Below are 22,800 nucleotides of genomic sequence, written 5' to 3' on the forward strand. Positions count from 1 at the left end.
TTTATTCTCTCATAAATTTTTAGATTTTTTTTAAATAATAAACTATAATCATATATGTACATTTTTCATTTTTTTTGAAAATATATGTAATTTTTTTTTTTTTACTATTTTGGAATTGTGTCTCTTTACTATTTGAAATTGGATATAAATACATTGGTATTTTTTTTTGAAAAACATTATGAATAAATTTTGATTTATACAACATGAAAACTAAAAAAATAACCTTGGATCAAATACCTCGGATTGTGTTAGACTCGAATTGATTATTTTTTAATTCATATTAGTTTCACATTAACCATCAACCCAACCAACCTACCAAGTTAGCATTGTAGTTAAAATATGTGAAATCACTTTGAAATAGTATATAAAAATGAGTTATTGATTTTACGTTTTTTATTTTATTTTTTTCTTTATATTTTCTTTCCCTCGCATTTTCTCTCAATTTTTCCAGAACCAAACATAGTCCGAGCAAATAAATATAAATAGATGATCATAATCATTCCAAAATCATGGGTATCACACTTTCAGAAATAATAGAATCCAGACAAGCTTGAGTCAACCAGTGTCTCATTGCAACCAAAGAGCTTAGTTACAAACTTACAAAGTACAGAAAACAACAAACTAGATGTAACTTGTAAGTGAAGATAAATCAGAAGACTACCCAATTTGATAGATAAGCTGGTCTTCACAAACATTCACTGATAAGTCAAAAGCTTCAAAGCTTCAAAACAACAATCTCTCTCACTATGATTCTGGCATAGAGAACTTCGAAGAGAATGGCACAGTATGATACCAGAGAAGCAACACCCAGGGATCTGAGGGAAGCTCATGCCTGGTAGGGTTCACTTGTGAATGTTAGTAGGAAATGGATCAACTCGCCCACCCATGACCAAGCCCATATGCATTCATGTAACCGTCTGAATGATCATGAGCATGACCATGGGCACCATGATCATGGTGATGGTGATGGTGATGATGGTCACCGCCTTGTGCTTCATCGAGCATCTTCTGGATATGCTCGGGCACAGGCTCTTCCTCAACTTGTCTGACAGATTTTGGTAACGAGGACACAAATCGAAGAATGTTTTCGGCCAGCTCATCAGCTGCATCTTCCTGAGATGATCAAACACAAAATATTGGAGCTACAGTAATAAAAAATATATGATTACAAGAACAATGGATTGCTAGTTTCAGGCAAACACAAAGTTAATTGTTTCTGCCTAGATTAAAGAAATGAGCATAATAGGAGTTTTGACATGTCTTTTATATTGGGTAGCAAAGGGCTTTGAGTTGTACAGGTCATGTTCATCGGTTACAGAATGCAAGAGCCTCAAACATGGCAAGCAGACAACGGCACATGTAACAACATGTACCAGTAATAGGATTAGTGCAGTGGTTTCCTGATCTATCAATAGCTCAATCAACAAAAGAAAGTATAAAAGCTAAAAATGAATTGAATTGATCAGTGGTTATGATTTCTTTGTTTTTAATTGGGCGATCCATTTGCAGAAAATGAACTCAACTGAAAAGCACCTTATCCCAACTACTTGTGTCGACATATGTTTATGCAAATTACTTATAAAAAGAAAATGAAATGATGAGATCGGATAGAAAACTGGAAATGTACAAAAGGAAGCAGGTGGGTTGATGGATATGCCTCTCTTCACAATGGACCATGTCAAACAAAAATGGTGGAAACAGTTTCTTCTGTATAAATGTTTTTTTTTTCTAAATAGGTAAATAAATAAATATATTAAAAGCACTTGGAATTGGTGCACCAAGTACACACGATGTATACAAAAAGGTCCAAATGCAAGCAAAGGAAAAGACAAACAACTAACCACAGCCTGAAACCAAAACAATGCCCTAAAGTGCTAGAAAAATGGAGGGATAAATGTTACAATAATTTCCAAGAGAATGATGGGAGCCATGATCTATTATGGCAATGATTTTCTTCCTTTTCTTAGGGATGGCAATTTTATTAAGAATGGGAAGATGAAAGGAAAGGAGGACTTTCTTGAGAGAAAAAAAGAATTCAAACATGAGTACAGAAAAGGTCAAAAAGGAGACCACAGGCCAACCCAAAAATCTATTAGTTATAAAATGCTTAGAATACCAAAAGGCTAAAACAAACGGCACAAACATTTCTTTTGATCACATCACAAAAGTAGCTAGAATTCAGCCAACCTAATTGCTGGCTTGAAAAATTGTTGTTGCTGGTCTTTTCCAACTTTTTCAAAATTCAATCAACACTGCAAATGTTGGGACAGAAAGATCTATATTACAGATTTACAATCTTCCATTCCTCAATTATTTTGGATGACATGATTGGCAAGGCAAATCCAAAATCTGTCACCAACACAATACTTTTGGTGGACATAATATGCAAAGAACATCTAAATGCAGCAACAAACTTCAATGGTTTCAACCCTAAACATTTAGCAATACAGTTTTAACTATCAAATTGTCATTCTTCACTGAAGTTGCATTCAGAAACTGATCCGGATCTCCTGGCAGCGCATTGATTTTGTAGGGACTACATAACTGGTAAAGCTGATCAGGACCATTTATTACACCATTTCCCAATCAGGACCATACAAGAATCAGCCTCACTCACCAATCAATTGTAGCACAGTTGCATTACAGTGAAACTACTCTACTCCAGAAGCCAATGTGTAGTTAAATGATCCATTTGATACAAGAGTTTAATCCACTTTATTCTCAAGTCAAATTATTTTAAACTAATTACATAATCATCTCATCTATAAATTTTTAGAACAAATCATCTGATATTCAGCCAAATGGAGCCTAGAGTTTGAAACTTATGGTTTCATCAAATACATTGAACATCAGGCAATGGCAATAGGAAATATTAAATCATTACCTGAGGCCATCTGCTACCGGAATGAGTGATGAATGTAGCATGTGGAAGCGCATCAGCAACCTTCCGGCCCCCTTCACTCCATTCTTTGGACCAACCACTAGACCAAAGCACTTGCACTGGCAAACCTTTCAACCCTTCCGAATCACCCCATTCCTGCAAATCAAAGCTAGAATTCAACTTCTTCCATGTTCCAACAACTGCTCTAGCTCCATCCCTACCCTTCAAAAGAACTCTATGTGCCTCCACATCTGAAATAGGAATCTTTCGCACACAACACAAGTTGAGAAGCCTTGCAAACACAAACTCAAACCCAAGTACCACCTCCCTAACCACTGGGACGCCCAGTGGCCATAGTGGCAAAGCCGAGGCCCCTAGCATGGTATCAACAAGCGTCACACTCCTCACCACACCCGAATTCTCCGAAACCCAGTTCGCATAAATTCCTAATGCAGAATCATGCAGAACAAGATGCACTGGAGCCAACCCCAGTGAATCTATCACCTGGCCCAAAACCCTACCCATTTCTTCAGGGCCCAATTCCAATACTTTAACACTCTTTCTCTTGGAAACCTGAATCTGAATTTCCTCATATGGCATCTGCCCAGTTTCAACAAGATGATCAAAAGCCCAAAAGAAGCCCTTTTCTTGAATAAGACTATAAACCTCCGAAAACCTCCCTAAAACCCCACCATCTCCCATTTCCTCCACCAACACCGATTTATCAGAAAACCCAGAACCAGGGAGATCAACACCAACAGCATGAACCCCTCTGGACCCCAAAAATTGGATAACATTGCGAAAGGCATACGAACTAGACCCCAAACCGTGAACGATCACTACATTCTCAGATGCTTTGGCGCCTTCTTGGACCGTGAAGACTTCAAATGGGGGATGGTGTGCGTCGGTCTGGACCTTGATGATTCGACCCTTGGAGTAGTGGTGGCGGAGGTTGGTGGGGAGAGAGAGGAACCATGATTTGGGATCTTGGGGAGAGAGAGAAGGAAGAGAGGAGAAGAGGAAAGTGGCAAGAGAAACTGAGAGAGTGAAGTAAAACCAGAAGGAGAATGGATTTGGTGAGGTTGACGTTGGGGGTGGTTTGGGGGTTTTATGGGTTGGTTTAGGGGTTTCGCGGGTCGGTTTAGAACGAGGGTTTTCGTCGATTTCTTCAGTTATGATCGCCATTGATGTGGGGTCGGAGCTCTGCGGAGGCAACAACAGGGGGTTGAGGTCAAGGTCGAAGATCAGTGGCGAATCTGGCGATCACCACGATACTCTGCTCAAGTGGGACTGTGGGTATGAGCCCTCCCGAAACGCTGCGTTTCAACGCGCTTACCTTTATAAAAGTAAAGTGAATGTTATCCTTTCTATTACAACTTTTATGCCCATGTACAAAAGATACATAAGTTTAGGAACATTTTAGGTATCCATTTAGGTTCCAAAGTTTTAATCATGACCAAAATTGAAAATATAAACAAATAAAAAATCAAATATATATATATAAAAAATGGTTTATTACACTTTGCCCCCAACCAATACTGTATTTTGCACATTGGTCCATCAAGTTCAAATTCGAATAATGTACCATTTATACTTTATAATTCCATACGATGTGTATTTTTAACATTTTTTTAGGGAATGGCATATCTTCTCCGTGTGACAAGGGCAAATTGGTCATTTTTTAAGAAGTGAGGGCAAGGATCATCATATTTTTAACCTTAATTTGCAACCCTCCTCTCCCCCATCAATCGTTTCTTCCTCTATTGCTGTTGGTAAAGCCCAAAGTTGAGGCCCTCCTCCCCTATTCTTTTGTCCTTTTGAAGCCCTAAAACCCAACCCCACAAAGTTGCTACTAAAAACCCCTGAACAAAGAGGAACAACGGACAAGAAGAATTTATGTGGGGTTTTTGGTAGCAACTTTGTGGGATTGAGATTTTAAGGCTTTGAAGGGAAGTAAGAATAGGGGGAGGACTTCGATATGGGGCTTCACCAACTGCAATAAGAGAAGAAATCATTGACGGGGGAGATGAAGATTGCAGATTGAGAAAAATGACAATTTTACCTTTAATAACGCGAAGATCATATGTCATTCCATAAAAAAATGTAATGTCATAACTCAAAAAATGTACAATACATACCATTATAAAGCATGATTGATATATTGCTCAATTTTAAATTTGAGGGGATAATATGCAAAACATGGTATATGTTTGCGAGGGGATAAAGTATAATAAACCCTATAAAAAAACCATATTAAAATATAATGGGATCATATTTAATGCAAAGTAATAAAACTAAATATGCATACACGACATGATACAATTGATCACATTTTTTTCTAGACATAAAACATTTACAAACATATTTTAAAATTTTGAAAATATGTTAAAAGTGGGTTTTCAAATAGATTTTTATTTTATAAAACAATAGAAAACAATCTTTAAACATGATTTTCAATAACTATTTTTCATGTTTTCAAAAACAGTTGCCAAACATGGCTATAATTATTTTTAAAAATAAAATTTAAAATTTAAGGACATAAGATAAGTATATATATTTTTGTATAATAATTTTTATTTTTATATAAAAGTTTTTATTTTTGAAAACAAAAAATAGGAAAAATATCCTAACAAATCCAAATAAAAATATTATTATTTTGTATTTTCTTAATATACAAATACAATGTATCAAAACATTAATGGTTATGTTAGTGGATGATGCAAAATTAATATTTGTTTCATTTTTAAAGGGTACAATATTGGGAAATTTTTTCTAAGGAAATACTAAAGGAAACGACACCGTTTTATGAGCATCCTCAAAACGCACCGTTTTGGGTCTCTGTCCAAACACCAAAATTTCTTGGATTCTCTCCCCGCCTCCCAGGAGTGCTGCATCCTTGGCTCTCTCGCAGAGGCCTTATCTCTCTCTCTCTGAATTAGCAACCATGCGGTCAACAGCATCATCACTGATGTCTCCTCTCACCCTCTCTACGGCTTTCTCTCCTCGTTCTTCTCAGCTGCATCCCCGTTGTCTCCATTTCCTCTCTCACTCGCTTCCCATTTTCTACAAATTCAAGAGTCCCCACAGTTTCTGCCCAAAATCCCAGAACCGCCCTATTTTCCTTGTTCGAAACTGCGCTTCCATTACCGCAAAACCCTCTTCTCAGTTTCGGAAGAAATCTGCCGATTCCGAGCAGGATGAGAAGCTTCGTTCTCTGCGTGAGCTGTTCTCGAAGCCCGGAATTGGAATTGATGCGTATATTATCCCTTCCCAGGACGCCCACCAGGTTCAGTTCATGTTTTCTCGGTAGTTTGTTTTGCGGGTTCTGTGGTTTTGATGGCTATTTCATGTTGATTTTTTGGTGGGGTTTGTTTGGTTGGCCGGAAAATGTTGGCAAAGAAAAAAAAAAAATTAACACTTTGAATTTTGCATCACGATTTTTATTGAATGGTTTAAGTTATTGTGTAATTGTAGTGTTTTTTTATGGCGTGTTGGTGTCGATTTTCAATTCGGGTTTGTCTGGTTTCTGAGACGAGGTGGGAAAAAAAAAGATACTGTAAAATTTTCAGAGAGGGGAACCTCCTCTAATCAGGTTCAACTCGCGCGTGTGTGCTTTTCCATTTTTTTTTTTAATTGTGGGTTTTATGATTGAAATGGTATTTTTTTTTAGTTGAATTTGGAGTGGGGTGTTTGGTTGTTTAGAAAATGAAGGAAAAGGGAATAAAATTAAAATTTTGAATTGTACTTGTTGATCTTTATTGACTAAAAACTTTTAATTTATTATGAAGTTTTAGTTTTTACTATGCTATACTCATGTTGAGTTGTATTGGGGTTTGTTTGGTTTATGAGGAAAGGTGGGAAAAGAAAAAGATTGTTTGAGAAAAGGTAGGAAAAGGAAGAAATTGTCTTGAGAAAAGTTGAGGAAAAAGAAAAGAAATAATAATAGAACAGGAAGCTTCAGTCATCAGGTTCATCATGCTTTTTTCCCCTTATTTTCCCAAAGAAGAAGACGAAGAAGAAGAGAATGTTATGTGTGTTTTATAGTTTTATTGGTGCTTTAATGTTGAACTTTGTGTGGCATTCACTTGGTTTCTTAGAAAAGATTGAAAAAAAATAAGAAATCACTGTTTCTGAATTTTAGTTCGCGATTTTATTGATTATGTTGGTGCTTATCAATTTTATTTTTTATTTTTTATTTATTTTTATTGATTATGTCTGTGAATTAGTGTTAAAATTCAATTGGGAGTTTTTGGCTTATGAAAAAAGATGGGAATAGGACATAATTGTAATTTTGAAACACCTTCACTTGTTAGGTACAACTTTATGATTTTGCTTCATAATCTTTTGTTTGTCTTGTTTTACTGTCTGTAGGTTTTCTAATAAGAAACAAACATATTCATTTATTCAATGGTAAATACAGAGAAGGATAAACAATCCTTCCAAGATGTAGAATTGCTGCTCCAAAGCTAAAATCATCCACATAAACAAAAGAAAAGACAGTGTATATATACTAAAGAAACTTTATTCACTCAAGGGGTAGGAAATCTCCAACACAGGAGACCAAGTGCTTTGCTTCTTGCCTGGATGATTCATTAGTTGAACAAGAAACCTAAGAGAAGGAGCATCCCACCTCATTAGTAATATGTATGATTTTGTGGATCCAGTTTTTGAACTTCTATTAGCCTCTCTCCTTTTTAGACACCAAAGAAATTACTATATTAAAATCTCCCTCTATAGTTAGATTGGATCGGCACAAAGCTTTGACATGCACCAGGCCCTCAAATAATGCTAATATGTTCACTTCAATAGCTGAACCCATTCCTGCAGGTTTAGAGCACACTTTTAGTACTGTTCCTGAATGATCTTTTATGACTCCTCTGATACCTAATGGCCTAGGATTTCCCAAAAAACACCTATCAAACTTTAACTTTAATGAACCTATAGGAGAGGGTACCAACCAATCATAAGTCTTCATATTCGATCTCTTTGAGTTGCAGACATTCTTCCAATCTAGCTATATGAGATACAAAGGAATACCAACAAAAGGCTTTGTGATTGAGGCTCACAGGGAATGGAAAGAGTAAATCGAACCCTAAATAGCCTCCACAAATCTCCATCAATCCTTAAATATCCTAGCACTCCTCTCCAACCATAAAAACCACATCAAGGATAAGATAGCCAATTGCCAAAGAATCTGATAGGCCTCGTATACGTTATGTGTAGTCCAGAAAAGGGAAGAGAAGTGTACTGCAAACTGGCAGTTAGTGTTAACAGTCCTTGTACAGGCTGTGTAACACTCTTGGTACAAGCTGGAATAGCTTAAATAGGAAAATATGGAATTGGTCAGGATAGCTGGCTGTTCTGGGAGTTTGGGGGGAGAGTGATAGCATCCCGAATAGCTATCTTGTATCAGTCTGGCCCTGTTCTTGAAATTCAATAATATCACTAATAAATTTTTCCTTCATTAGATACCTATCAGAATCTTCCCTTTTTGTCAGGCTACCAAAGACTTTAAAAGAGATTCCTAATGTCTTTGCTATGTCTCCAGGAGGTACCCAATCAATCATAGCAATATGGAACAATCCATGCCAAAATTCCAATGCTATGGTACAATGAAGAAATAGATGATCAAATGATTCATTACTCTTCAAACACATAAGTCATAAGATATTGGTCCAGGTTGAGAGCTTTGTAGGGCCTCCTCAATTGAAGCAAGCAGTTGGTATCAACCTTTTTATTAGCTTCAAGTCATGCAAAAACCTTAACCAGGATACGTTGATTTGGCATGTCTACCATTTTTAAGTGTTTTGAGCCATTATTTTGAACTTTTTGATTTTGGGGGTTCATCAATATATTTTTTCTGTTCTTTTCTTGGTGGTTTGGAGCTACTTGACTTTTAATAAAAAAACTATATGAGGAGAAGAAATTAAAGCCTGTAATCTTTACCGCTTTCTTCCTTGGGATCCGAAAAGAGAAAATTTCACTTATTGGGTTTAATTTATTATTATTTTTAATTAACTTACCAGTTTGTCTGGGTTTTTAATGGTCTGTTATTGCTGAATTATAATTGGGTTTAACTATTTTGAGCAATTGTTTTTAAATTTGGTGTTTTGGAGTTTCTAATAATGGTAGATTTTGAAAAGGCTTGTGTCAATGTCTTATAGAATTACATGATGTCTGTTTTTATATTTATTTTTCCACATACCTTTTTAAATTTTTCATGGAGTTCTTGTTTGATAAATTTATGAATGCAACAATGACACAATCCAATAATTTAATAACATGGGAATTTTATCCAAATAGTTCTTTAAGTTGAGCGTTGCGTGGCCAATGATAGATCTGGTCTATCCCTCATTTGACTTCTATTTTAAGCCTAACCTCAGATTAGTGCAAATCAAGCTTGGGGCATGCATCCTAATCCTGAATCCTTTTCATTTTCAGGATTCTAAGAAATACCATTAAAAATGCTTGTCTTACTTTTTACCATTATACTGTTAATTGCATCTCTGTTTAGTGATATTTTTACCTTCAATTTCTAAGGGAACAAATTAAGCCTCCAGTTCCACTTGGAGGTTTATCTGGATTCATGTTCTTTGGTTCCATTTACCACATAGTACTTGTCGTCGTTGAGTCAACTGGATATTTAATTCTGAAGCACTTCTATTTTGGCTTCTAGAGTGAGTTCATTGCTGAATGTTATATGAGGAGGGCCTACATATCAGGGTTTACTGGCAGTGCTGGTACTGCTGTTGTCACAAAGGATAAAGCAGCTCTTTGGACAGATGGGCGTTATTTTCTCCAGGTTTGGGAAAAAAGAACTATAAATTTACTTTTTAGACATTCTGCTGAGTTAGCTATATATATCATGGTCTCAAAGCTTTATTTATTTCTATTTTACTTTTGGGAGGTCTGTCAAATTTTTGTAGTTTCTATTTATTTTTCTCTTATTAACATTTTGATATCTTGTAGCTTGAGGGATATTAATTTTATTGGTAATTTTCTCTCTTGGTTATGACTAGGCAGAGAAGCAGTTAAGCTCTAATTGGATTCTTATGCGGGCTGGTAACTATGGAGTTCCTACAACCAGTGAATGGCTTAATGATGTTTTGGCTCCTGGTTGCAGAATTGGCATTGATCCTGTGAGTAACATTCAGACCTCCTAAAAAGGGTGCTCCTTCTTGTTATTATGTGCTTCTGATTGAAGTATATGTTTTATTTTTATTTTTTATTTTTAACTATCTTTACCTTGAAAATGTGGATTTTAACCCTTACTTTTCATCACTAAGATGAAGCCTGTGTTAGATGTATCATTTACATATGTCAGGATTTGGTAAAAAGCATTCAGAAGCATGCTTTATGCGTGTCATTATTTCCTTTTGCACCAAATAGTGTTGATCAAGGTTCATTGTAGGCCCCTCTTTTGTCACCAGCTGGTTTCCTAGGAATTTGGCATACCTTGATCAGCTGTGCTTTGATTGATATGGCTGATCCCAAATAGTTGGGACAAACCTTGCTGGTCCCAGTGGAGGTCAATTAGTTAATGGAAAAATTCTCATCTCTGCCTTCTTGATAACTGGCACTATTTGTTAGTATACCTTCATTTTTGTTAGCTCAAACATAGTTTCAAAACCTTGATTATTGGGGAGCCATGAGTTCAAACCAGCTGCTTGTTTATTTTCCCTATTTATTGAACCTACAAGCAAGCTTAAAGAGGTTGCCTGTGTAGTGGAGTGGAGTGTTAGTGCTTTAACCCTAGTTGGCTTAACATACATTATAGGCCCACTATCTTATAGCTTTGGCTTTTGAGTCAAATGGATGGCTTAAAATTATTCATTCATTTTTCTTCTCTCTTATGCATCTATTTTTATCCTTTTTTCTTTTTTAAAAAAAAATTATTAGCTGTAAAGTAATTTATTTTTTATTTTTATTCTTTACTTGCTTCTGTCTGATGCCACCTTCTCTTTGATTTTGTGAAGGGAGCAGTTTCTTTTTTCTTCTGATGCTGCAGAGGAATTGAAAGAGGCCATTGCTAAGAAGAATCATGAATTGGTTTACCTATATGATTTAAATCTTGTGGATGAAATATGGAAAGAATCAAGGCCGGAGCCTCCAAGAAAACCAATTAGAGTGCATGAGCTGACATATGCTGGTTTAGATGTCTCATCAAAATTGTCTTCCCTGAGGTCTGAACTCATTGATGCTGGTTGTTCTGCTATTGTTGTTTCTATGCTTGATGAAGTTTCTTGGCTGTTAAACTTGGTAATCCTTCTGACCAACTTTCTTAGATATGTTATAATAACCCCGACTTCTATCCCTGGGATGGTTTCAAATTCTGTTTAACAAAGTTCAAAGCTGGCTGCTTGAGAATTAGTCTAGGATACAGGACCGCCTTTATGGCATACGGGATTTCATTTTTTTAAATCCGGTCTATTCATTAAAGGCAAATTTTATGATTTATTATTCAGAAATGGTTTGTGTTTTGGTCCTTTAATCTTTAATTTAAATAATACTCTCAATTTTGTTTGCAGAGAGGAAATGATGTTCCAAACTCACCTGTTATGTATGCATACTTAATTGTGGAGATTGATGGGGCAAAATTATTTATTGATGATTCTAAAGTCAGCCCAGAAGTGATGGATCACTTGAAGAATGCAGGCATAGAGTTGAGACCATATGAATCCATTCTAGCTGAAATAAAGAAGTAAGTTTGGGAGCTGAAAACTTTTTGTCAGTGTCAAAATTTGTGCAGTGTTGATGAACACTTGCATATTGTTACGCTCAAGTGATTATTCTACTTCGGTACCTATGAAAGTAGCTTATTTTCCATATATAGTGGATACCTCAGAGTCTCACCGGACTCTAACTTTGGATGTGCTCTAGAGGTTTGTAACTGTGGCTAGGACACTACCATTGGTGTAAAATTTCTGAGGCTGATACAAGGTGTTGGACTGCAACTTAGTGGCTGTGAATAAAACTAGCAACAAGTATATTTGTGCATGAAAGATGCTAATTGCATTTGTGTCTTGTGTATAACACCAAGGATTTGCCATCATTGGGTTATTTTTTTCAGAGTGGCCTGATATCTAACATATAGTGGGTTGGACAGATTTCATACTTTCATTAACTAAAACATGATTTGCTTCTTCAGTTTGGCAGCGAAAGGGGCACACCTCTGGTTGGATACGTCCTCTGTTAATGCTGCTATTGTCAACACCTACGAGGCTGCTTGTGACCAGTATTCTGGGAGCCTTGATAATAAGAGGAAAAATAAGTCTGAGGCCTATGGAGTCGCCAATGGTCAATCTGGGGTGCCCACTGGAGTTTATAAGATTTCACCTATTTTGCTGGCGAAGGCTGTGAAAAATCAGGCTGAATTGGAAGGGATGCGCAATTCTCATCTAAGGTGAATCAAATATTCCCCCAGAACATGATTTCTTTGTGTTGAATTTCTCCGGCTATTTGGAAACTTATTTATGCTATCAACTTCTAGCTATTAAGTTTCTAAGCTCAGGAATGAGTGTCAGACTGTAAACGATAATGCCCCTTAAATTAAAGTTTAAAAAGTATAGTTGTTGGTAGTTCTGGATATCGAATATTTAAATAAGCTAGGCTTTATTTTGTAATCCCCTTTATGGCAAATCAGAAAGGATTGATTTATTGTTGCTTAATGGCATAATTCATGTTTTTGTTTAAACAGTATGTTGGTTATACTGTACCTTAAAATTTAAGTTTTAAAAATGGAGTTGATATGGTAGTTTTGGATAATAAATATGGAAACTATCAAGGATGTATGCATTTAGTAAGGATTAATTTACTGGTTCAATTTATTGTTTTTCTCAATTAGTCCTTTGGAGCAGAACATCAATGAAATTTTTTTCTTGCAGATATGAATTATTTTGTTAGTAGTTATCGTCAATACTGCATGAGCTACTATAGAGTTAAGCTTATTGCTTTTCATTGTAGCTTTTATTCCAGTGGACTTTTTTATCACAGAAAATGTTTTCTGGTTTATTCTTAATTCTCTGGTCCTCTTTGTGTAATCTCCTTGGGATGCATTATGTAAGGAGATCCTTTTTCCTATCAGAGTTTCTAAGGAGATTTTTAGATACTCATTGGCCATTAGACAGGTCAAAATCTCATCAGCCTTTCAGGAGCCTTCCATTAAATCCCTGTTTAGGGAAAGGAAAGCCCTAGCAAGGACTTGATGGGAGCTGGAAATCTTTCTTCACTCATGAATTTTGTCTCCTTCAGTGAGTATTTGGGTTTGCCTGTGGATGGGTTTGAGAAGGAATTTGCCTCTCTTTTGATGAAGTTAGAAGGCAGAAAAATGGTCTTACACAGGGGGGGGGGGGTGCAGAGGGGTGGGCTTTAGGTACTAAGGGGGACCCTTGTCTACATCTCGTTTTGATAGGGAGCTTTAGAAGTTGGAGAGTTTGATTAACTACTCCCAGTGAAGTGGCAAAGAGAGAAAGAGCCGGAAAGTGGTTTCCGAGGGTTCAAGCTAGAGTTGGGAAAAGTGGTTCGAAGGATGGGTCAAGACTAACTCTATTTTCCCCTGGTGTTAGCAGTTATGTTTTGGCTGCATGTTGGTTGGTCGCTTGGGTGCCATTTGTTTTTCTTGTCTTCAGGCCATGCCTTTGTATTGGGTAGTGTTTGTATGTTTTTCCTTCTCTTACCTCTCAGCCGTTTTGTATACTCCATGTGCACTTGATGCGCCTTTTCCATGTGCTTTTTAATATATTTTGCCTTTTTACCTATATATATATATATAACAAAAAAAAAAAAACTCAGGAAGTACACGTCGTGTGATGTCTTCTCTTCAGGGATGCAGCTGCTCTTGCACAGTTTTGGTCCTGGCTGGAAGAAGAAATCCTTAAGGGTGTGCTATTGACAGAGGTAGATGTTGCAGATAAACTTCTTCAATTCCGTTCTATGCAGGCTGGTTTCTTGGATACAAGCTTTGATACTATAAGTGGTACGCTAACTTCTATATTCATTATATTTTTTCTCCTCATTGAAGAATCCAATTTCAATATCAGAGATTCTTCATCATTGGTAAAGGATCTTGTAACTTTCAACCAAGTTTCCAAACGAACGATAACAAATCAAAGCTTTCTACTGGAAATAGAATATCTTACTCTACATATAGATGCATACATATTATTGTTATTTTCATCTTTCAAGAGTTGGATTTTAGAATTTGATTTATGGAAATGTGTCAATAGAACTTGCAAAATGTATGATCTATATGAGGGATGCTATATCAAACCTTTCTTCAGCTATTGCCTCGTTGGTCCTGTCATGGAAATGCCTGATCCCTGCATCATGGCATACTGGCTTAGGATATGATTTCATTTTTGAGACATTTGGCTGTTCTCTTTTGTGTTCCCTTTAATAAGGGGAGGGGAAGGGAGGGGACAAAATTTTTGATATTTTCTTAGTTCTTTTGGTTGGTCTATGAGTTAGAAGAGCAAAAAGTGAAATACGGGGGCCACCCAAATTGTCCTCATGCAACAGGTTTGATTTAAGGGAAAATTTTACTTGGCAAGATGTTTACAATATTCTTACTCATGTTACAAGAGCTTTACAAAACAAAAATAAGTCATTTTAAAAAGAATATTGTTCTTGTTCCTTTTTTCCCTTATTTCATTTTCCATTCCTTTCTCCTTTTCAGTGATGAACCAAAAAGATTGTTCATCCTTTCTTGGAATTATTGTTCTAAAATGTACTTGCCCTTGTAATATTGGGTTAGATTGCATTGATGAATTTGTACTTCCCAAACAAAAAGTTTAAATTCAAATCTTGGTTGAAATTCCATCATAATTTTAAGGCATGGTTTGGGAAATGTGGTAATTCACACCCTAGTGAACAAGGAAATTTATATTTCATGCAATTAGTGGATTAGATTGGGTTAGACCCTATGTACAAAATCTTCTTTGAGTTTACCAAACAAAGATCAGTATCCCAATTATGCTTTCACTCCTTGCAGAAAATGTGATTGGATATTGGCATAAATCCATTGTTCTTACCTTTGATGTAGAAGATAATGCTATGATTCTATGATATATCTCTTGCAGTCATGCAAAAGCATGTTGGCTACAACTTTTAATAGAGAAATCTTTTCCACTACAGAATCTGCATTAAGAATTCATAAATGATGATGCTTAATCACCATATTTTGGACTCTAATTTGATAAATGTTGTACTGGTTCTTCCTTTCAACTTCACCGGTCATGGATAGAATGATTTTTGCAGCTTCGGGTGCAAATGGTGCCATCATACATTACAAACCAAATCCAGATAGTTGTAGCATTGTGGATGTGAAGAAAATGTTCCTATTAGACAGTGGAGCTCAATATATTGATGGAACAACCGATATAACCAGGACAGTGCATTTTGGCGAACCTACTCCACGGCAAAAAGAATGCTTCACCCGAGTTTTACAGGTGCTGCATCTTCTAAAACTTTCTTAAATGTATAATATGGACACATACTATTTAATAAAAGATGAAGTCTTACGGTTGCTCATGGTACATTTCTTAAATAAAAAAAAGTATGCAAAAGAAAATGGATGATGTTGAATTGTTGGCTAACAAATTTCAAGCTATTAAGCCCTCCATGTGCATGTGGGAGATGTGCTTATATGCATGTTCATGTATTTAAAATTATGTTATTTCTTTAATACTTTACAGGAAATCACTCTTGTTGTCCCACTAGTTTGTATATAGAATAGTTTATTAGTTTTAAAATTGTATTTTTTTTTTGGTTAATTTCTTTTGACCAAAAAAAAAGACCGATCACTGGACAATTCAGACAAATGGCTGTCAGGTATCTTATGGCTTTGTGATATTCTAGCATCATGTCATGGATTGAATATACTATTAGTGCTTTTTCATTTCGAGATTACTCCAAGCCAGCAGTGATCCATAAGTGGGACCTTTTTAATGGTTCAGTCACAGTATATGATCATCCTATTTGTGCTGCTATGTCATTTGAAGTCACTATATGACAGTGTTCTGTGAACAATTTTGGCGTTTAAGAATTTAGTTAGTTCGATGGTTTCTGATGGTGTCAATTGCAGGGTCATATAGCTCTTGATCAGGCAGTATTCCCTGAAAATACTCCTGGTTTTGTATTGGATGCATTTGCCCGGTCCTTTCTGTGGAAGATTGGACTTGATTACCGGCATGGTACTTCTCATTTCAGTTTACTTGTGCAGTTGAAATATTTTTCCCTGTCAGTAGTTTGTATTCAATTGAAATTTGTGCTTATTTATTGTTTCTGTTTTAATCTTGTGTGGTAGGGACTGGGCATGGTGTAGGAGCTGCATTGAATGTTCATGAAGGCCCTCAAAGTATTAGCTTTCGATTTGGAAATATGACTCCTTTACAGAAAGGCATGATTGTTAGCAATGAACCTGGCTATTATGAAGACCATGCCTTTGGTATTCGGATCGAGGTATGCAAATTAATTTCTCTTCAGTTGTTGCTTCTATTTTCCATCCTGGTAATTGGTGTTCTTTACCTTGATTTTTTTGCATTCTGTTATAATTCTGTGATCTAAGTTTTCCTTGTAATGCAGAATCTCCTTTGTGTTAAAGAGATGGACACCCCAAATCGTTTTGGAGGTATCGGATATTTGGGATTTGAAAAGCTCACATTTGTTCCAATTCAGGTATGATCAATGTCCTTACAAGAAAACTGGTAAAACATTGATTTGCTAGTAAACACCTTGTAAATTTTGGTCTGGTTGAGAATCAAAGAGCTTTGCAGGCCTGCAGATTTGTACTAGGACCAATTCCCAGTTCATTTTAAGATCATTTCTCAAACATATTGGGTGCTTATGCTCTATGAATCCGAATAACATTTTATGGTTCTGTCATGCAGAATGAATTGGTTGAGTTATCTCTACTCTCCACTGCCGAGATTGATTGGCTCAACGATTACCATTCAGAAGTCTGGGAGAAGGTAAGTGGCCATCAAGTTTTCAGCCAGTATTCATGCTGTAGGGTATTATTACCTCCTCTGATTTTATCAGAAAGGAATTCTCAAAACACTACATAAACTTTTATAGATGGGTTTTCTATGGGTCTTCAGAAAATATGATCTCTTCCTCACAGTGCAAAATCCCTTATTTGTGTCATAGGTATCGCCGTTACTGGATGGTTCTGCACGTCAATGGCTTTGGGATAACACACGGCCACTTGCCAAACAGTAATCGAATCTGGTCTTCATCCCTTTCTTGAACTTCTGCAAACTCATGGTGGGTTTCTGCCATTGTTGGTATAGATAATGTTGAAGGAAGGAATGAACAATAATAGGCTATGGCAATCAAGTCTGTACAGACCATTGCATTGCAGGAATTATCTGATCTGAAATTTGTATGAAAAACCACGGTGGGGGTAGGTAAAATTATTCCAATATTAATAATTACTTGTATTGGAAACTAGAGGAATCCTTCTTCTAGCTTTTTCATTATCCACTAGTAGGGTTTTTTTTTAACAGTCTTGCAAAATATGTTAGATGTGGTGGAGAGAGAGAGAGAGAGAGAGAGAGGTGGGTTTAACTTCATCTTGTGTTTATGGGTTCTTGAAATGGGTTCTTCTGGGTACTTTACCCACCTAGAAATCCCAGGACTGGGAATACTTCCCCTGAAAGGAAGGGTCAGAGCTGTTGAGTTAATGCTTTTGAAGAAAGATGAAGCTTCTCTTGAATGTTGGAGTTAAGGCCTTGTTTGGGATGGTTTCATGTTTTTGGTTTTAATTGGAAGCTGAGACACAAGTCAAAGTCACTATTTTATACAAGTCAAAATGGGTTTTTACAAGAAGTAATGTTATTGTGGTTTTCAAATTAAACTATATTTTTTAAGCCATAGGTTTTGTTTGGCATGAAAGTTCTTATTGAACTTAGAAAAGTAACTTTTTAATTTCTTGGAAGTCACATCCAAATGGGGTCTTAGAGGATCATTTTGAGAATGATAATAGAACATGGTTGCAGTATATAATATGGAAAAGAATTAGAATTAATTGATTGATTAAAGGGGATGAAATTATTTTTAATTAAAGGGATGAAATTATTTTTAAATTTATTAAATTTAATATTTTTTTATGTTTTTACTCAAAGAGAAGTCGTATCTTAACATAAATATCTTTAACCATTTTAAGTGTTTTACATTTGTTCGTAGGTTTTAAAAAGAAATAAGTGTGTTTGGAAGTACTTCCATTTGAAGTGTTTGGAGTAAAAGTATATTTTCATAAAATATTTTTAAAAAAATTATTAATAGAGTATTTCTCCAAAGAAAATATTGCGATTAATTTCAAATATTATAATTGAATTTTAAAAATTTAAAAAGTGTTTTTAAAATTTTAGCAAATAGCCCCCATAATTTTTTAAAAGCATTTTTTAGGTTGAAGAGATTGCTAAAATGCCTGCCAAAGGGAGTCTAAAGAAATAATCCTAAAGCCTCCTTCCTGGTAATGCCTACAACTCAGAGTGGAGAAGAGTGAGGAGCACAAAGCAGAGAAGTGACTGTGTCACTGTGATCCATTCTCTGCGCCGTCTGTATCAATCCCTAACCCTAATTCTGAAATCTGAAGAAACAAAATGGCACCCAAGAGACAGTTTCTTCCTCTCCTTCTCCTCCTTTCTCTCTCAGCTTTCTTCCTCTACTCTCATTACCACTCCTCTCTCCACCTCTACCTCTCTTCCCACTCCTTAAACCCTAATCCTCACCTCAATCTTCCCTCAAATCTCAATCCATCGCTAAACTCAATTCCCAGTCCCTCTAATTTCTCTTTCATTCTCAAAGTTCTCACCTTCGACCGCCTCTCCTCCCTTTCCCGTTGCCTCCGCTCTCTTGCCGCCGCCCACTACGGCCGCGACACCGTCCACCTCCACATCTATGTTGACCATTTTCCTCACGCGGACAATGTCGGCAAGTCTGAGCTGTTGTTGGATCAGAAGTTGGACGAATCGCGCCGGATTCTGGAGTTCATTGACGGGTTCGATTGGAAATTTGGGCAGAAGGTGGTGCATTACCGGACTGGGAATGTGGGGTTGCAGGCGCAATGGTTGGAGGCGTGGTGGCCCAGCTCCGATCACGAGTTTGCCTTCGTTGTGGAGGATGATTTGGAGGTCTCGCCTCTTTATTACAAGTTTTTGAAGGCTTTGATTCAGAATTATTACTACAATTCCTCCAATTTCAGTCCTTCGATTTATGGGGCTTCGCTGCAACGACCAAGGTTTGTTCCAGGTACCATTTTATGTAGAAAATTGAGGAAAAACGAACGGAATATTTCAATTTTTTTTGGATGCCTGGAAATTCAAGCATTTGTTTGTGAGTTTTGTTCTTCATTGGGTGGAATTGAATTCATTGATGATTTGCTGTGTAGCTTGTTAGATCCTAGATAATTTTAAGATTAAAGAAAAGGAAAGGAAATCAACATTTTGATCTGGAATAGTGAACGTTTTCAGCTGTAAATGGGGGAAAGGAATTTCATAGATCAAGCAGTCTCTGGGTTAGGGCTCTTATGTCAATAGTCTTTAGTAACAGCCTTTTGGTCTGGGAAAAATTCATGTGGTAGGGGTAGTCAATAACGTGAAATTATAAAAGAAACTCTGTTAATTATGGTGAAGGGAGGAAAAATCAGATGGAAGTAAGGATGCTGAGGAGGTGAGAGAGGAGCAATTTAGTTTTCCATGCATCCTGAACCACAAATAGTTGCTTCTAGAAGAGCTCATGATCTCTAATTTGAGCTACAATGGTGGTTAAAGAAAATACAGAGAGAAGCTCACAATCTCAATATGAGCTAGGAAAGTAGAGGGAAGCTCACTATTGCTTAACTGAGCTAGGATAGTGGAGGGAAACTCAATGATCTCTAAAGTAAGCGGTAGAAGAACAGACCCACCAAGTTAGCTCAATTGGTTTGGGTGAACACTGGATAGTGTGGTTCTAGTAAGTGACATATAGTCTTTAGGTTGAATCCTGCCATTGATGATATCCTGAATTTATTTTGTGCTGGTTGTTGCGGGGAGGTTAGCACCCCGAGGTTTGGGTCCCCATAGAAAGTCCTAAGGGCTTGGCCATGGAAGGATCCTCGGTTATCAAAATAAAAAAAGTGGAAGAAGAACAGGAAGAAGAAGGCTATGATGTAATCTCGCAGGCCTCTTGGAACACAGAATTGTGCAGAGGTTCCACATAAGAAGGGCCAGTTGGCCTTAATTCTTCAAAACAATCTCCTGAACAGAGCAGAACCCAGGAAGCCTAATAGAAAATTTTTGCTTTTTCTTTCTTATTTTGGTGCCTAATGTACACCACCTGTGTACATAGGATGCACCCTTTTTTGTTAGGTGCTGCTTAATATATCTCCTGTTTGCCTATTTATTAAAAAAGAAAAAAAGGAAAGAAACAATAGCAAAAACCGCCCTGGAAGCCCAGTTTGAGGTTACAACCTTTGGATTGACTAGGTCTGTGCTGCAAGAACAGTCTTGTTATCTGTCAATTATGTGATGACTAATGTGAGGCTGTATCGAATGGAAAATCCAACTAATAATTTTATATAATAAAAAGTATTTCAAACAAATCAAAATATTGTTTCTTGGCCAAACAGAACTTGTTCCTGGAAAGGGAGGTCCCAGAGTAGGAAGGAGTAAACATCAATTGCATTCTTGATTTTCCCAAACCATTGAAGTGCAGGGCAGGGTATTCATGTACATGCATGTTGGCCAGAATCATTGGAAACATTTATGATATTATGAGTCCAGTAGATAATTCTTTTTTTTTTTTTCTTTTTAAAACCATAGAGTTTCTCCATCTTACTATATGATTGTGTCAAATTCTTGTTGAGGAGGGAATGCAATTATATCAAATATACCATTGCTGTTATGATTATATCAAGGCATAGTTGGATCAGCTCTTGCTGGTAGCAATGCTCTGTACGGTATGCTTTCATTGTTCATTTGATCCTTGGCCTCATTGATTGTCTTTCTTTTCCCCGTTTCTATTTCATGTAAAAATGTGCCAGCTGGATTTCATTTTTTGATGAAACAAATTCTTATCTTTGTATGCTTCCCTTTCCTACTCTATTCGCAGGAAATCATTTTTCCTACCAGCCTTACACTTTGTATGTCTGATTTTTGCTATTAAAGCTTTTTTTTTTTTTTTTTTTCTTTTTCCTGTTGCCTGTAATTGATTAAAATGGTTTCTGACTACAGGTAAGCACGGAAACAAAATTCAATTGGATGATGAAACACATATTTTCTTGTACCAGCTGGTTGGCACTTGGGGTCAGCTTCTCTTTCCAAAACCTTGGAAAGAGTTCCGTTTATGGTATGATATACACAAGGCCAAGGGCATCAAGCCATTTCTGCAGGGGATGGTAATTTTTTGTCTTTCTCATTGTATTCTTATTTAGTTAATTTTTATTTTTTCTTGAAGTGAAGATAAAAAAATCCAAGCATATTTATCAATTTGAATCACAATTTTCTGATAAGAACTGAAATTTATATACAGGTAACAACAGGATGGTACAAGAAGATGGGTGAGAGAATTTGGACTCCTTGGTTTATTAGTTTTATTCATTCTCGTGGCTATTTTAACATTTACACAAACTTTCTACATGAAAGAGCACTCAGTGTCTCTCATAGAGATGCTGGTGTCAACTATGGGAAAACAGCTGGTCCAGATTCATATTTACTCGATGAAAGTTCACTTGATATTGATCTTCTGGAGATGCAACCTCTGACTAAGCTAAAGTGGTATGATTTCTGTTTCAAAGAAGTACATCCTGGAACAGTTGTAAGGAGTTTTGAAGAACTCGGATCTGTTCTTCACTCTGTGCAAAAACAGGATACCATTATACTTGTGAGCCTGTTTGGAGCATCTGAAAGAGTCATAAGGAATTTGCTGTGCCACTTTGAGAGTTTCAATATTCAGAACTACATTTTTATGGGCCTGAATTCGGACTTCCTTCTTGATCTTGCTAGAAGGGGTCATCCTGTGATTGATGTGGACCAATTTCTCAGCAGTGTCAGAGCTCATAAAATGAAGAGTCTCCAAGATTCTGATATGGAGGTCAAGAAGTATATCTTAGTAAAGGCCTACGTAATCCAGAAGTGTCTGGAGTCTGGGTACAATTCTTGGGTGGTTGATGGGAACATGCTTTTTCTCAGAAGTACCCCATTTCTTGATGTCATTGATGCTACCTATGACTTCCATGCTGGGAAGACCCCGGAAATTTTATTTATCCGGAGCTCATCTTCTGCCCGGAAGATCTGGGTCGATGATTTTATTCACAAAGTGGCACTAATGGTGGATTCTGTGCTGGAAAAGGGAAGAGGTCGAATACCAACAACAGAAGGTAAAAAATTTGTGTATATAGTGGGAGAGTTGTTCAAACAGGAGGGCATGAGGGTTAAATGGGTCGATGAGGGAAGCCTGGGTTTAGAGATTGATTCCAGAAATGCTAATCAGACCTCTCAGGGGAATAGAAAAAAGATGGTTTTCTGGTCCCCAGAAATAGGCTCAGATATGATTCAGAAACGGCTTGAAGAATTGGGTCTGTGGATCATAGATACTGACTCTTCTTGTACGGCTGTGGTATGTCACCAGTCATAGCATCTGGTCAAAGTTGTAATTTTGAAGCCCCACTATTTTTTTGGTTCGTAGAAGTACGAATATTGTTCATATTCTTTTCACGCCCCCATTTGAAGTTATTGAATCTTTTTGGTAACAATTACTGCTCGAGATTGATGTGTTATAATTCTGCACTGTTATCTTCTTTGGGGTAAGTCAATAGACAGCTTAATGTATTATAATGGATGAGATAATATTATTTATAAAGTTGATTCATGAAGTTAAATATGAAAATTTAAGTTTTTTAAGCTTATGATTCATGAAGGTGCCATGCAACCACATTGAAT

At 36.6% G+C, this 22,800-nt stretch overlaps 3 protein-coding genes across 3 annotated transcripts; 2 read left to right on the forward strand and 1 right to left on the reverse strand.

The window, feature by feature from the left end:
* Positions 1-473: 473 nt before the first annotated feature.
* Positions 474-4,259, reverse strand: LOC100264948 (protein AUXIN RESPONSE 4). Its single transcript, XM_002284513.5, has 2 exons — positions 2,885-4,259; positions 474-1,113 (listed from the first exon to the last, which is right to left on the reverse strand). The coding sequence occupies exons 1-2, from the start codon at positions 4,064-4,066 to the stop codon at positions 871-873; spliced, it is 1,425 nt and encodes a 474-aa protein (XP_002284549.1). The 5' UTR covers positions 4,067-4,259; the 3' UTR covers positions 474-870.
* Positions 4,260-5,739: 1,480 nt separating this feature from the next.
* LOC100259753 (aminopeptidase P2) lies at positions 5,740-17,382 on the forward strand. Its single transcript, XM_002284518.5, has 13 exons — positions 5,740-6,167; positions 9,558-9,683; positions 9,901-10,020; positions 10,865-11,140; positions 11,410-11,582; positions 12,030-12,284; positions 13,705-13,856; positions 15,137-15,327; positions 15,963-16,071; positions 16,185-16,339; positions 16,463-16,555; positions 16,768-16,848; positions 17,027-17,382. The coding sequence occupies exons 1-13, from the start codon at positions 5,826-5,828 to the stop codon at positions 17,096-17,098; spliced, it is 2,145 nt and encodes a 714-aa protein (XP_002284554.2). The 5' UTR covers positions 5,740-5,825; the 3' UTR covers positions 17,099-17,382.
* Positions 17,383-18,294: 912 nt separating this feature from the next.
* LOC100259697 (uncharacterized) lies at positions 18,295-22,747 on the forward strand. The gene is made up of 3 exons (XM_002280663.4): positions 18,295-19,132; positions 21,094-21,257; positions 21,392-22,747. Exons 1-3 carry the CDS (start codon positions 18,484-18,486, stop codon positions 22,493-22,495), a joined length of 1,917 nt encoding a protein of 638 aa, XP_002280699.1. The 5' UTR covers positions 18,295-18,483; the 3' UTR covers positions 22,496-22,747.
* Positions 22,748-22,800: the final 53 nt, after the last annotated feature.

This window comes from Vitis vinifera, chromosome 14 (genome assembly GCF_030704535.1).
Source record: "Vitis vinifera cultivar Pinot Noir 40024 chromosome 14, ASM3070453v1".
Lineage (NCBI taxonomy): Eukaryota > Viridiplantae > Streptophyta > Magnoliopsida > Vitales > Vitaceae > Vitis > Vitis vinifera.

Excerpts from the sequence above, each read along its gene's own strand:
- LOC100259753 (XM_002284518.5), top strand. The coding sequence starts at position 5,826 with ATGCGGTCAACAGCATCATCACTGATGTCTCCTCTCACCCTCTCTACG. Across the intron at positions 11,141-11,409 it reads TTTCTTGGCTGTTAAACTTG|AGAGGAAATGATGTTCCAAA; the intron begins GTAATCCTTCTG and ends TTTTGTTTGCAG. Across the intron at positions 12,285-13,704 it reads ATGCGCAATTCTCATCTAAG|GGATGCAGCTGCTCTTGCAC; the intron begins GTGAATCAAATA and ends TCTTCTCTTCAG.
- LOC100259697 (XM_002280663.4), top strand. The coding sequence starts at position 18,484 with ATGGCACCCAAGAGACAGTTTCTTCCTCTCCTTCTCCTCCTTTCTCTC. Across the intron at positions 19,133-21,093 it reads ACGACCAAGGTTTGTTCCAG|GTAAGCACGGAAACAAAATT; the intron begins GTACCATTTTAT and ends TTCTGACTACAG. Across the intron at positions 21,258-21,391 it reads AGCCATTTCTGCAGGGGATG|GTAACAACAGGATGGTACAA; the intron begins GTAATTTTTTGT and ends ATTTATATACAG.
- LOC100264948 (XM_002284513.5), bottom strand. The coding sequence starts at position 4,066 with ATGGCGATCATAACTGAAGAAATCGACGAAAACCCTCGTTCTAAACCG. Across the intron at positions 1,114-2,884 it reads CCGGTAGCAGATGGCCTCAG|GAAGATGCAGCTGATGAGCT; the intron begins GTAATGATTTAA and ends TGATCATCTCAG.